Source organism: Kogia breviceps, chromosome 1 (assembly GCF_026419965.1).
Source record: "Kogia breviceps isolate mKogBre1 chromosome 1, mKogBre1 haplotype 1, whole genome shotgun sequence".
Classification (NCBI taxonomy): domain Eukaryota; kingdom Metazoa; phylum Chordata; class Mammalia; order Artiodactyla; family Physeteridae; genus Kogia; species Kogia breviceps.
Genome location: NC_081310.1, coordinates 108,665,028 through 108,681,061, shown reverse-complemented (window position 1 = coordinate 108,681,061; position 16,034 = coordinate 108,665,028). Strand labels below are relative to the sequence as shown.

At 34.0% G+C, this 16,034-nt stretch overlaps 1 protein-coding gene across 1 annotated transcript in view; it reads left to right on the top strand.

Moving 5' to 3' along the window:
* The window catches only part of COL11A1 (collagen type XI alpha 1 chain), a 199,301-nt gene that overhangs the window by 137,126 nt on the left and 46,141 nt on the right, over positions 1–16,034 (top strand). The window contains exons 42-46 of the mRNA XM_059061934.2: positions 8,415–8,522; positions 12,378–12,485; positions 13,420–13,473; positions 14,579–14,632; positions 15,131–15,238. Coding sequence (XP_058917917.1) covers positions 8,415–8,522; positions 12,378–12,485; positions 13,420–13,473; positions 14,579–14,632; positions 15,131–15,238 — 432 coding nt within the window. The remainder of the gene's footprint in view (positions 1–8,414; positions 8,523–12,377; positions 12,486–13,419; positions 13,474–14,578; positions 14,633–15,130; positions 15,239–16,034) is intronic.

Below are 16,034 nucleotides of genomic sequence, written 5' to 3'. Positions count from 1 at the left end.
CCATAAATATTTTCCAGTATACTATTGAATCCTTAACTTTTTTCCTTAGAATACAATTCTTAAGGAGAGTAGTTACGCTGTCTTTCTGGAATACTAGAGAAATAATAAATTCCCTCATTGCATAGGACATCAATGAACTAAAACTAAAAGCAGGGTTTTTTTGGTTTTTTTTTTTTAACATCTTTATTGGAGTATAATTGCTTTACAATGGTGTGTTAGTTTCTGCTTTACAACAAAGTGAATCAGTTATACATATACATATGTTCCCATATCTCTTCCCTTTTGAGTCTCCCTCCCTCCCACCCTCCCTATCCCACCCCTCTAGGTGGTCACAGAGCACCTAGCTGATCTCCCTGTGCCATGTGGCTGCTTCCCACTAGCTATCCACCCTACGTTTGGTAGTATATATATATGTTCATGCCACTGTCTCACTTCGTCACAGCTTACCCTTCCCCCTCCCCATATCCTCAAGGCCATGCTCTAGTAGGTCTGTGTTTTATTCCCGTCCTACCCCTAGGCTCTTCATGAAAAAGCAGGGTTTTTATCAACAGTTCTTGCTCACAGTGAGATTTGTAAAGTGTGTACATGTCACAGTTATGTGTGTACATGTCACAGTTATGCATGTCAAACACTATACCCTTTCAATATATTCTGGCCCATACAAAGCAAAATATATTTAATAGTCATCCATCTATACCTGTGTACATGTATACATTTATAAGTATATTTAACATCTATTCTTTTTATTCATAATCTATTCAGTTGGAAACATAGGCCAGACTGTATCACGTTGTTATGACAGCCTATAGAAGTGGGTTTATTGAACTCTGATAGGTCTAGCTATGATGCCATTGGCTTGTATTTAGAGAAACTATAATGTGTAGAGTGGTATCAACCAAAAGTATCTATTTGAGGATATGGGAGATTTGTATGCAAAGCTCCTATTATGAGTATCCTCAGAAATCTCTTACTAATAATAGCATTAGAAATGTTTGTAGTTTCTTGAGCAGTTAGCTGGGTTTCTTTTTTCTTTTAACTATTACAAAAATTAAATTTCTCTTTTTGTTATGGCTTACGGAAATAATGGAATCAAATTTGGGACACAGTAGAGAGGATAACTCCTTGCTTTTTGACTGTTTTTGTAACTTTTTGCATTCAACTCTATACAAAAAGTACATATAATGTACTTTAATATTATCTGCTTTATTTTATTATAGTTACTTTTTAAAAATGCTGTACAAGACCCATTGCATTGACTTCATAAACCATCAATGGATCATGACCTGCATTTGGGAAAAGCATTGGTCTCTAGTATGCATTTTTAGATTACTAATATTGTTAGTCCTATTTTTTGCCAATAAAAAAAGTTACTTGCTTATTTACATTTCTTACCTAACATTTCTTATTCATATTATCTTTTATTTATGTCTTCCCTGTAAGCTGCTGTAAGTCTTTTCTTATGGAAAACTATAATTAAATAAATATCTGAATATGCCAGACAATCTATTAAGCTGGAGGTTTATAGATTCATTAAATGGACATTTCCTGCATAGAGCTTATGGTTTACTGAGGATGATGGATGTGGAATAGATAAAATAACATAGTAAATAATGAGTAATATATTAAAAGATAGAACAAAGAAGTCGAAGTGAAAGTTCGGAGTTAAAGTTATAAATAAAAATCAATTTGATCTATGAAAAGCAAGCTTTTTATGGTTAGACTTAGTCTTGAAGTGTTCATCACTGTTTTAGTCCTCTTAGCAAAGAATTGGTATCTCAATGTCATAGTTCTCTGAAGGTCTAGCTACTCGGAGTGAATGTATATTGAGAAACAGTTTTTAGTGCTCCTGCTGAAGACAAACAAAATTATCCCAACAGGATACTGTGACTTTGGGCTTCTAAAATCCGGCCAAAACCAAGCGTTCTCTGTATGCGTGATGATGTACAAAAAAGCTGGTAATAGATGCCCATCAAAGCAGGACATGTTTTCTCATCTCAGGGGGTTACTTGCTAAGTAGGTGTCTTGATGCACACACACAAGGCAGGAAGAATCAAGGGGCTGAACAGCAAGAGAGGAAGGCAGCACAGCGTTTGTCTCATATGTTGAACACACACTGAGTAAACATTTTATATTTATGTTAACACACAGTATATACAAATATATTATGCAAACGAGTTCTCAGATTGCATTTACCACCTATATTTTCATAAAACAAAATCAAGGAAAATGTATTCCCTAAATAATCTCTCCCTCATATGCTTTTTCTGATTAAAAAAAAAAGAGTCCCCTCAGGGACTTCCATGGCAATACAGTGGTTAAGACTCCACGCTGCCAGTGCAGGGGGCATGGATTCGATCTCTGGTGGGGGAACTAAGATCCCACATGCCACGTAGTGTGGCCAAAAGATAAATAATAATAATAATAATTTTTAAAATCCCCTCATTGCCAACAGTTATTTCTCTAAAAATGAGGAGACTTTAAAAAGTAAAATAGTGTGCTGGTAAAGGCCCTCTATCTTTACAACCACACTTCTTCCCCCTTCCCAGGAGTGGGAGTTAATATGGAGAATGTATATGGGGAGGGGGCAGACACATAGCTGCTAAAAGGTAAAAGTCCAAGATTTCACAACTGTGCAACGTATCAGTCTTTATTCCTTTCCCATGACTCCTATTTCATGATTGTCCCCTGATGATTCTCTCTTTTCCTCTTTATGTGCTATTATTTTTTCCTGTTGTCTCTCCTTTAGGATTTTATATGCCCTTCTTATCATAATTCCTATTTCTTCTAATTTTTTTTCCACATCCCATTCCAGAGAACCTTCTTTTCACTGGCTTTTTACTTATTTCTCAAACAAGGAGCTGGAGAAGTTTTTAGAAGGATTATACTTACTAACTGGGTCATATGCTATTCTTTTTAAAGTTAAAGCACACTTTCTCTATTGGAATCCGGTTAGACCTCAGGGGGCTATTATGACATCCAATCAGGATGAATCATGTAGAGAGATGGTGGTGGGATCAGTGACCGAAGACTGAGATATTGTAGGACTTTAACTTAATCATTCAGAATTTATGTTTTAAACTCTGGTAATGCTTGAATTTTATCTGAATTTTCAGCTTATCTGATCTCAAATACATGTAATCTGCAGAATGAGAATTACCTCAAATTTTGCCACGAAGCTCAACCTGGCTTTTCAAAGAGAGGGGCAGACTTTTTCCTTTTTTTGTTTCCTACTTGTATAGCTCTGTTCATAAGAACTTGCGTTTATGTTTCTTTTTCTCTCTCTAGTGGTCTGCCTTCTAATTGAAAGCTGATGAGATGATTTCTCTGTTTACCTCTTTCCTTTACTTTACAAATGCTTCTCAGAATATGAAACACTCAGTGAACATAACAGAAAATATTTATCTGGGGTTCTCCTGTGTGTGAAGAGTTAGAGAAATAACCACTATTCTCATTGTTTCAAGGAAATAAGCTGATGCTATTGACCTGTGTTTTATTACCATTGCAAGGTTTAGGGAAAAGGGCTGCAGAAGAGGGTAAGGCTAATATAAACTTAAAGAGAGGTCACTAATTATAAAAATGTAAATCCCTCCCTTTTAAAAATAAGTAAATGTCCAACCTTCAGTTGAAAATAAGTGACATATAGTGGTTGCTGTTTAGTATTAAAATAACAGAATACTTCATGATATTACAGTTGTTATAATTCCTGTAATTCCTACCATGTGTCCATTGCTATTTAAATCACAAATTGGGGAAATATTTTTATAGTTTTTAGCCTCTTTTTCTCTGAGTTCTTTCCAGTTAAGCACTTTTGATGGGTAAAATATTTATCATTGCAATAGAGATGAGTATGTAAACAGTTTAAATTAGGATGAAAAATACTGTTTTGTGGGAAAAGCTCTACTCTTTAACAGTATGGCCTAATTTTCTCTCCTATAAAATTTCACTTCTGCATTCATTTGAGATTGCATATCTACTTTTAAAGTACGTAGCTGTTCATGTACAGTACTCCAACATCTGTTGCATTCATACTTTAGGACAGACTTTAGATGTATCAACACATTAATATCAGAAAATACAGAGGGCAAATTATTTCTGTTCCTATTTTGTTGGCGAGAAAATAGAGCCAAATAGAAGTTAATCAGTTTGTTCAAGATAGGAAAGCTAGTGGTTTCAGTGCTGAGAAGGAAAAGATCACACATACAGTTGACACATTTACGTAGGGCTTGCTATGTGCCAGTAAGTACTCAGAGGGCTGAAGATCAATTTAAAAAACAAGCAAAAATTTTACCTTTGTGAGCCTATTATTATCCACTTAACCTATGTTTAAACCCAAACATGTTCATCTTAGATGTAATTGTTCACTTATCTGACAAATATAAAGCCCTCTGTGCTTCACTATAGCCAGTTATAGGACAATGCAATAAATTCTATAACTGTCTAGCCTTTATGGAAAAAATGTATCTGCAGTGTGAGCTTCTTAAGGGCTGATACCTGCCATAATACATTTTGTATTCCCAGTCAGTGTCACAAGAGTAGAGTCTCACTATATTTTTGTTAAATGTGTAAATGGGTTCTCTTTTTAATATCGGGTTTAAATTTTCATTTTTAATGGAATTTCTTCAGTGATTCAATTGGGATTATAGGATTCATAAGGCTTACTCTTAAAAGTTGACCTGGGAATATTTAAATAAGATCTGTATGTTGATAATAGCATGGGCGTAATCAGTAGGTATCATCAGAGATTTTCACTTTTCATTTATAGATGTATAAAATAAAATCACTGCAGAGCATGCTGTTATCAAAAATATCTAGACTGTATGAATGTCAGAGAACGACTGTTTGGACAAAGGAGATAAGCATTGCCATTAATTCTTTTAAGTTTTCTCATTTTAGAAAGTGTTCAACCAATATGAGCTTGTTCTGGTAGAAGTGGTCTTAAATGGCTTCTATTTCTTCTACTTATTAAAATTTAGCATAATATGTGTGAATTATAGTGGTACAAACAACCAGGGAATGTTTTCTTCACCATTTATGAAGTACTCTATATTGCAGGAAGAAACTTTGGTGAATCAGGGCACACTTACGGCCGCCTTTACCTGAAAAGTAAACACGTCGTACAGGAATTAAATTATATTGCATTTGTAAAGTACTTAGCACAATAGTTGTTTAGTAGGCTCAATAGTTGGAAAATAATAAATTTTCTTAATATACATATCTGTTTTCTAGTGAATTTCCTCTTTTATCATTCTGGTGTCATAGCTGTCAAGCTCAACACAGTCTAAAATGATATCTTCCTCAGGTAGTCTTTGAAAAGTTGGGGTTTAAATTTAAAACAGGATCAAAGAGAAAGGTTTCATGGCCTGACATATCAAAATTGCATCTCTTTTTGTATCATCAATTACAAATAAAATATTTCAGCCCTTAAATTGGTTGCTTAGTTTAGATTTGATAACACTAATGGGTAGTAATGCTTTTGTGAGATTTTACAAGTAAAATGTTAAAATGAAAATGTAATACACCCACCTTGTATGCACACTGATCCTCAAGAAATCAGATTTTCAGATATTAGAGATTTATCTTTAGGGAGGATAGTGTTTACCTGAATAAAACAGAATCACCCTAGTCACACTGTATATTGTTTTCTGTTTATACTTATACCAAAAAACAGTGCTTTCATTACTGAACTTTTTCTTTCTCTCTTTTCTGTAATTCAGAATTCTTTGCATTCCTCTCAATTTCAGGGTCCTTGCTCTCCTTTGCCTCCTTTTAATCCTTGTCTTCCTCCTCTGTTCTCTCTCTCTTTCTCTCTCACATAGTCCATCTTCCTCCCTACCCTGCCCTCCTCCTCAGCCTCCAGGCTTACTTTCTTTCTTTGCTGTCTCTGATAAGTAGAGACAAATCTTTGCATGCCTTCAACTTTTAGGGCTGCACTTCTTGAATGCACTCAGAGGACTCTATTCTCATTTTTAATTTCTGCATTGGCCTCTGGAATCATTCATCCAGTCTGCCATCTGGTTAACAGTCACACCACTTGTGGTTGACTCTTTTGCATAAAATATTTTAATATTATTAAATTAAAAATAGCATTTTGACAGAGGACAGATGTTTATTATTATTATTATTATTATTTGCGGTACGCAGGCCTCTCACTGTTGTGGCCTCTCCCGTTGCGGAGCACAGGCTCCAGACACGCAGGCCCAGCGGCCATGGCTCAGGGGCCCAGCCGCTCCGCGCGGCATGTGGGATCTTCCCGGACCGGGGCACGAACCCGCGTCCGCTGCATCGGCAGGCGGACTCTCAACCACTGCGCCACCAGGGAAGCCCCAGATGTTTATTATTTTAAAAAATACTAACTGAAGTTTTCCTTTGTAATCTCTTCTTCTCTAGTATTTGAATTATGATTGGTAAAAATTTATTTTTCACACAACTCTTAATTATTATCCATCTGAACAATTCCTGAGTTTGTTTTTAAAATATATACTCATTATAGCTCAAAAACACCACTTTTTGTTTATATCAAGTTGAAGTGTCGTGATTTCTTTAACCATATTTTTGGTAAAGTTTCTTCAGATTATTTCTATCTCCTATCTCCTAAGTTTATGATACCCTATAATTAAAACAACCATAACCGTGGTTCAGTTTGTCCTAAAACAAAGAAAATGAGAAACAAAATCACTTTTCTAATGTTACTCTTAAGTTGTTCACAATAATCTCAAATCTATAGGCTATGCATTCATTTTAATTGCTTTAATATTCAGACACCTCACAAAATAAAAAAGTACTCTATGTAGCTTGTGAATTTAGCCAGAAAAATGTCAAGAAATTACATAGTAAATATTCTTGTAATCCTTTGTAATCAAGGAATAGTTCAATAAAATTGAATAGGTACTACATTTAAAGAAATTCCAACTCAATAGCCCCTGGGAGTCATTGATGTCTTCATTAGAGAGAAACAATGGTTGGCTTTGTGGAGAAAGCACAGGGAGGGGTCCAAGGTCAGGGTTGCTCTTGACTAGTTCCCTGATTATGGGAAAGATAGTCAACTTCTTTGAGCCACAGGTTCCTCATCTTTAAGACTGTCATGCTACAGCTGCACCAAAAACACAACGGAATCTTTGTGAGAATAAAATGACAAAATGAATGTGAAATTGATTTTTAAATTGTAAAGCACTACATCTTGTTGTCATTATCATTGTTCTTATGTTCATATGTAGTTACTTCTCTAGCTAATAAAAATAAAAATTAGAACAAAGTCAATAATTCATATTTGTATAATAAAATGACTTCTAATTACATAGGGAGAGTAATATTAGAAAATAAACGTTTCAGTACTATATTTTCCAGCTTTTATAAATCATTTCTTTGAGTTTTAAAATGATAATGTTATTATTTAGACTTCTTAATTATTAAGGAAAGCTGCTAATAATCATATTTTCTAATATTTCACATTAGTTCAATCCTGAAAGAAAATGATAAATTATAACTTAGCCACCCATCTAGGAATCTAATGCAAAGACAATATTCTTGTTATCTTTCAATAAATAAAATTGGAAATAGTAAATAGTAAATAGGTTATCTTGACCTTTACATGACTTAGTAAATCTACATTTGCATTTCTTTTATTCTTGCTTTAAATAATGTTTTCTTAAATTGTTGATAGAGGTAATTAATATGAAGGCAGTATCCACACTTTTTAAAATTTTACATATTAGGCATTTTTAAAGCAAACTAATTGAAAATATATAGCCTCTGTTTTGAAACTCCATTGGACCTACCTAGTCAAATGTGAATTATCTAGTTAGTGTTCATAATAAAACCCAATGGTCCCTACAGGATTCTAAGATAAATTTAAGGACTTATTTTCAGGAAAAAGTACAAGCTCTGGGATAGTGATTATTGAACTTTATTATGTAAAAAATTATATTTGTACCTCAAGGCAATGACAATTTCTGAACTCATTTTTAGGACTTTGAAATTGTGATTCAGCCAGTTTGAGGTGAAGTCCAGAAATCACTTTGAAAAATGCTAGTCTAGACAGTGTATCCTACCAATCCAGAATAATACAGGGAGAAAATTGTATAGGAAGGTACTGTTGGATTTATCTCTTATAAAGCATTGTGAACAATTGTGAACACTTAAATGAAAAAAGTAAACATCTTTAAAATATTAAAGATATAAAATTTTGAAATATTTTTCTTCTTATCAGTATTTCTTAACTTTAGTATCTGTGCTTAATATTGGGGCTAGAACTTAATCTTTTAAATTGTGAGTACTGTTCTTGTCTGAGATCTTAAAATTGTCTAAAAGTGACTTTTATGTTATGTAAACTGTAAGATTTCACAACTAAATAAGTGATTCTTAAGTGTAACTTTTTCCATCATCAGTAACAAAATACCTTTTTTCCCCTGTACTAGGGCTCACCAGGAGAACGTGGGTCAGCAGGAACAGCTGGCCCAATTGGTTTGCCAGGGCGACCAGGACCTCAGGGTCCTCCTGGTCCAGCTGGAGAGAAAGGTGCTCCTGTAAGTCACTTCAAGGAGGAATATATTATATTGTCATCCTGCACAACTTATTACTTTTTATTCAATGATATTAGCTCTTCATAGTCCACTGCATTCTTTCTGCATATGTGCCTGGCATATAAACACACGTCTTTTTATATTTATAATAAGAAAATTTCAAATTCATTAAATGAGATGACATTTTTCCACATTTTATGAAACCCTAATATCTGTGGGGGAGTTGGATATTATTAATGTGAAATGCTTCTGATTTGGTTCCTTTTAAAAGATAAAATTGGACCTTTGATTAAAACCATCCTTTGCTGCTTTATATTAGAAAAGTGTTCACTTTTCACTCCTCTTGTAGTACAACTTAATTTCCAATCACTTTCATGGTCTGTAAGTGAAACACATAGAAAGAGGCTGCACTTCTCATGTGATTTGAGTTTTGATTTCCAGTGAAAGAGGTGGAAAACATCTGGTCAATTATTTTATCTTATATTTATTTAATAATTATGCATATATTCTGTTCATTAGGTTTAAGTTTCATCATCAAGATTTCTCCCCTAATTTTGTTCCTGCTTTTCACTTAATCATATTAATTTTCTAAAACAACTAAAGCATTCTCTCATCCTCCAAGGTTAAAACACAAACTTGTTCAGTAAATATATATAAAAATTGCTGACCATTGTATGCCAAAAATACGAGTTCAATACTTTTGTGTATATGTAAGTTTTGACACATATTATCTAGTTTAAGCCTATAATCTTCAAAGTAACTTTTAATCACTAAGGCCCTGGTTTTAGCAAGTTGAGTCAGATTTAGCAAGTTGCTTTCATTGTCCATTGACATTACTGTTCGTGATCTTCAGTATTTCCAACTTAAAGTGACAGTTTTTCTGTAATCTACTACATTTTAGACACATTTAGAATATTAGAATAGGACCATATCACCTGTGGTTAGAATTTTTTGGTGACAGAGAAAAAAGCATTTTTAATTGCTGAGAAGTTTTTAAAGCAATGTATTTCCAGCTTAGTAAATTTGTTGAAAATTTAGACATTATTTTCTGAGATGTTAAAAGACAACTATAAAAAATTGTTCTTTGGCTCCTTCTTACAATTTCTATAATTTCCAACCAATCTCAGACAGTAAAGATTTGTCCATAAAACTTTTATAGTTTACTGTGCACTGGGAGGGGATATAAAAGATATAGATTCAGGCCCTTTCATACAAGTTCATTCAAAAATTCAGGGCACCCGAATATTGGCACAACACAATGAAAAATGTATACAGAGAAAACAGACATGCATTGCTTTGTATACCAATTGAGAATATACTTATTAGAGAAGCCAAGAATCCTCTGAAGATACTAAGTTGAAGGCTGGGTTTTAAATACCTTGACTTTATGAAGAAAAAGTAAAATATTGAAACAAAGACAAGAATACGGAAAAGTATTGAAAATGATAATAAATTACTTTGGTGATATGGAGGAGAAATTATTGACAGAAGCCCTTTTCAGAGATAAGATTTGGCCTGGGTTTTGTTGGTGATTGGTGGTATGATGAGGAGGGAGGGAGAGGAGAATGTTCTGCCCACCCATTCTCTCTGTTATTCCCACCACCAACAAAAACTCCAAGATGTTCATTCCACTGTTCTTTTATTCAATAAATAGTTATTGAGAGCAACTAAGTCCTGGACAGTATTCGGTAGTACTTTTGAAGAAGTTATCTATCTAGGGATGGCAGCATCAAATGGTTATAGAAGTGTTGGGTGAAAATACCCATAGTCCTCCATGCAGAGATTTAGTAAAAACTGATGGAGACGTTAGCTAAGATGTTAAGCAAAGTCTTTTACCTCTTCCTAAACCCAAATATAAATCTGATATAGTGGTATAGATTCCACACAGACCAGGATCAGAAGAAATAAACAGCAGGTGATTCCTGGCTAGAGATTATGTGTACTGTAATGAAGGCAGATAAGAATTAATCTGTCTTATTTATAGATACTCTCATATAAAAGGATTGATTTTTGGAGTTCAGTCTCTCAAGGAAAGCCAAATTAAGGAGAAATATCTGAATCAGCTCATGTGTTCAAAATAGTGACATTCACTGTGAATAGCACAGCACATTTTATGAGTGGAGATAGGTTTGAGACATTGCAATATTTAATTTGAAGGAAATAAAAGGTCTCCAGTGTGACATCAGAGGTATGTGTTAAATGATAATTATGGCATAGTTTTGAAAAATACAATAAGATCATATGGAACCCAATAAAGTAATAAACTTGTTAACTTTGTTTTATAGACATTTTGCTATTTTTGTTGTCATTAAGCAATTAACTAACTAGCCTTAAATGGCTACTCTGGGCCACAGGCCAGTGAGATACAATGGAATACAAAATCAGACAGCTTCTGCCCTCACAAAATTTATTGTCTGACGGGGCATTAGATAATAAGCAAAGAATCACTAAGTACCTGTATAATTACAAACTCTGGCTAATGATATAAGGAAATGTACTGGTGTATGTCAGCTTATAACAGAGGGACCTAAGCTGGAATCAGAGCCTTTCCTTGGATAGGACATTGATGATGGAATGTAAAAGATGAGGAGGAATTAACTAAGTGGAGGGTCCTCCTAGGGGCATTCCAGGCTAAGTGAACAACATGTGCTCAGGCCAAGTGACAGGAAGGGTATGGCATCAAGTTTAACTAAAAAAGATCTACAGGGGTTGAAATATAGAGAGCAAGGGCAAGGGAGGCTAGATGCTATTCCATAGGTAGTAGGAGCCAGGTAATGGTAGACCACACTAGCAGCTTGGTCTTTATCTTAGGAATGGTAAACAAGTAAATTGATTATAAAGAATGTTGGTAAGATGATTGTCTCTCTGATTGCAGCACAGGGGATAGTTTGGAAGTAAGAATAGATGTGAGATAAGAAGGAAATATTTCAATAGTAGAGAGGAAGCCTACTAGTATTTTGGGGTAAGATGTTAATGGTGGAGATAAAGAGAAGTAAATACATTCAAGAGATAAAACTTAGTCATCGTAAAGGGACAGGACTTGGCGAGGGACAGAGGAGTGGGGAGCAGGATAATATAAATGCAGGAAATAATGACATGGATTCCCAGCTTGTGTAATTGGAGAAAAGATAGAACCACCAACTGCAATCAGGAATAACTTTGTGCAAAACTGATGAAGTCTTGACTTTTAGGAAATCATTTATTTAAGCTCTGAAAGGATTTTTTGCCATCTTTATTATCAAGTCTATACTTTTTAAACTAAACAATATAGTTAAATTTTAAAAGAGGAAAATCATGTCTGTCAAAAAATAAACAAAATTTTTAAAAAGCTAACAGCCTTGTCATTTTGCATCAGTAAAAGCAGCAATAAACAAAATATCAAAATCTAGAAAAATTCATGAAACATTGTTAAAAAATAGAAAAAGTCTACACATAAAGCATATTATAAAGTTGGGTATACGAGCAGCACAGAAAAAGAGTAAAGGGTCAGTGGGTTTTCACAAACATCGAGCTTCTGATTTATCAATATATAATGCTTGATTTGAAAATGTGTGATTGAAAGAAAAATTCCAAGTTGAGTCTTAATTGTTTTTGTGACCCATAACTTGAGATTCATAAATTGTTAACAGTGTTAGTATTCTTAGTCACGAAAGAATGTAGAGATCTTTTGTGTTATCATTTGCTACTAGGAAATAGCAATATTTTGGGAAAATATATTTTGGGGGAAAATCAAAGCAATTTCCTTGTCAAATATGGAAGCCAGAGTATGACTGTTGTAGCTGTACTTAAAAATTGTAACAATAGCTAATTTATAGGTTTCTTACGGCAAAGTAATGACCTGCTGGATTTTCAATGCAGGGAGAAAAAGGTCCCCAAGGCCCCGCAGGGAGAGATGGAGTACAAGGCCCTGTGGGTCTCCCAGGGCCTGCTGGGCCTGCTGGCTCCCCAGGAGAGGATGGAGACAAGGTAAGTGCTCTTTATTCATATTAGTGCATCCTGTGAAAAATAAATTTTTTCTTAAGAATCCTGGATATAATCTCTTTTAAGATTAGATGTCAAATCTAAAGATATCTTTTCCAAAGTTTCAATACAGCTTCCTTGTGCTCAAAAGTTTTATTTTAGAGGTTGAGAATTATCGTTATCCCAAGAAATAGTATGTAGGATATAAACAAGACAAGAACAATGGTAGTGAGAAAAAATAACAGATGCCAAAGTTGCTTATCTATTTTTAAATATATATGTTTCTGAAATAAACGTTAAATTAATTTAATTAATTACTTGTATACATTTAGCTGTGGTGTCTTGGATATTGCAGAATTAAAATTTAAGAATGAGCTGCATACATATTTGATAATCCTATACTTCCCTAATTTTTACTAACTTGTAAGTAAGGATTCTAAGCTCTTGATTTTGAATGTATAGCTATGTTGTGTTTGAACTGAATATATTTTCGAATATTATTGTGAAATTATATAACAAAATTTGTTAACCAGTGCTCTGATAATGTGCAACATTTTAGCAGTTGGAAAACTAGGGGGAAAAAATAACTGATTTTTGATTAATGTGTAATGATATTTTTATATAAATTAATGTATCTTCATTACTAATTTATACTGGTAATATTTCAGACAAAACTGCTTTTGTGAATTAAAAATCCAGTCTTCAGTATTCCTCAAAGTTCAGTTGACTTTTGTTTGTCTATATACTAATCAATATTAGAAATCAATATTAGTCAATACTAGAAAGTGAGAAGCAGGCTTTTCCAGTTTAAACTGTGACATTAAATGTTAGCACATAATTACGTTAAAGTAAAATTTAATCATACAATGATAGTGATGACAATGCAATGGCAGGTATGGCATATTACAGACAAACTTTAACTCAGATCTTTCAAATACAGGGTGAAATCGGTGAACCAGGACAAAAAGGCAGCAAGGGTGACAAAGGAGAAAATGTAAGTTTCCTACTTCTTATTGAGGGGGTATTATTCATTTAACTCCTTTTGGTGTTAACCATGGATATTTTTTCATATTACTATTCCCTTACCTCTCGGAAGATTATAATATTACTACTATATTACGTCTGTGGGAACTATTCAGTTTGAGATTCAGTCAATTTTAATAAAACCTCTTTTCAAATTATGTGTTAAGAAATGCAATAATTCCAACCCTAAAAGCCACAGAATGAGACTAAATCATCAGCAATTTTACCCTCCATTGTTTTTGCATCGTTATTTCAAATACCATATGGTTTAAAGACATATAATATCTTGAAGTTGTTATGAAAAGGATTTTTGACCTAGTGGCAACCTGACAGGGCCTCAGGTACCCCCGAGGTCCCTGAACCACAACTCCAGAACCTATGCTTTAAGCACTCTTCCCACTGTGTGGCAGTTTTAAGAAAAAAAGAAATCCAACCCAATGACTCTTTAGTGTCTGGATCTTTTATAGTGCCTGGTCAGTTATTTATGTTGAAAAAGAGGACAGTTAAGAAGTAATATTTATGTATGTAAGACTCATAAAGCTATTGAAATCTACTGCTCAAAATAAGGAGTTCCAGTATACTTAATATAATACTGAGTTTGCATGTGTTTCCATATAAAGAAAATTCTGATGTTTCATATATCACTACTTTCTGTCACATAGAATTCCCCACATCCTACTTTTCATTTAGAAGATAGCATATGGATGCTTTTTTCATGTGCTCTTTCTGACACATACTTATCTCATTAAAGAAATCTGGTATTTTGAAAATTTTCCAGTGTGAAACTTCAACATGATTTATATTAGCATAGAAATCCATTTTTAAATATCCACAACATTATAGTTGAGAATGCTTTCAATAACTGCCAATTTAAAATTGATTGCAAGTAGGCAAGTCTGAGTCTCAAGGAGTAAAATAAATAATGGTTGACTGCACTGAATGCAAAAACCTTTTTTTTTTCCCCCCAAGAAATGTAGAGATGCTTAATAGCTTTTGATCAACCAAATGTTCTGCACTACATAACTCAGGCTCCTCTGGCTTCAGTTTCAAAATTACAGATTTTTATCTCACCGCAGGGTCCTCCTGGTCCCCCAGGTCTTCAAGGTCCAGTTGGTGCCCCTGGAATTGCTGTAAGTATTCCTTCCTCTTTGTTCAGCAAATCTAAATCCTTACCGTTCTCTGATCAGATTTATGAACTGTCGATTTCATGTGGTAATAAGCTCGTATGCTTAACATTAAATCAAGTTTAAATTATCTAATGTAGCTAACCAAGCTGATCTTTATAAACAAAAAACACTGTGACTTCATTTGAAGATAGATAATAACCAGTTGAGAAGTACTTACTTCGTAGACAATTCTGAACATTATTTTCCCCTTTTAAATAGCTTTTACTTCACTTGATATACATGAGAAAATCAAAATCAGTCATATTCCAAAATCAAATAATGTGAGCAAAACAAACAATGGTATATTTGCAGTGGATAATGGAACTGTAACTTACTTTTTACTTGGTGACTTATAAATAGACTGTCTTTGATTCAATTAGAAAGGACTATATTTTTTTTTGATGACTTGCAGCAGAATCATGATTCTTCCAGTTTGTGATCATTTTTATTGGTCTTTTCTAGGGAGGTGATGGTGAGCCAGGTCCCAGAGGTCAGCAGGGGATGTTTGGACAAAAAGGTGATGAAGGTGCCAGAGGTTTCCCAGGACCTCCAGGTCCCATAGGTCTTCAGGTAAGATGTTCTCTGAGTTGCACACCCTTGTCATTCACACTTACTTTTCACACCAAGTTTTCTGGAAGTTGTAAAACAAAACAGCTTTCCTTCCTTCTATCTGGGAACTAGGGTACAAAGTTTAAGTATAATGACTGTTTTACTTAAATGTGTATCTGAACTTTAACTGCTTTTAATCAATTATTATTAATTTTTCTGAAGCTGCATCAGCCCTGGTTTCTGGTTCTGGAGTTTATTTAGCCCCACCATAGGTATAACACCCCTTTTCTTCATCCTCATTGTATTTGGAAAATGAATGACAACCTTCTTTAAGTGTGACAGTTAGAAGCAAGATGTTAGAAGCGTTCCTTCACACATCTCACAGCAAGAAAATTAGTACTCCAGATGGCTAGCAAAAACTAAAAGCCTTTTGATAAATAGCAAATGGTCAATCGCAACTATTAACAGAAACTGCCAACAAGAAATGTTAAACAATAATAGGTAAAATAACAAATTAACAGTAAATTGGTCATTTAAAATAACTTCTTAAATTTAGAATTATAATTTGTATTTTATGAAACACTTTCAGGGGAGGAAATATTAAATTGTAGGCTAAAAAATTTGCATTCAAATACGGCTTACAACTGGGTTCTTAGGCAAAACATTGCATAGTAGACATCTGTCCTGAGTAGTTTTTCCACTCTTTCATGTGATGTTAACTGCTTACTACAAACTTTGGAAACATCTGACTTTCTTCTCCCACTTGCTTATTCAATACCTACCTAGTGATCCTCTAAAAGATTATAAACTTTTCTTT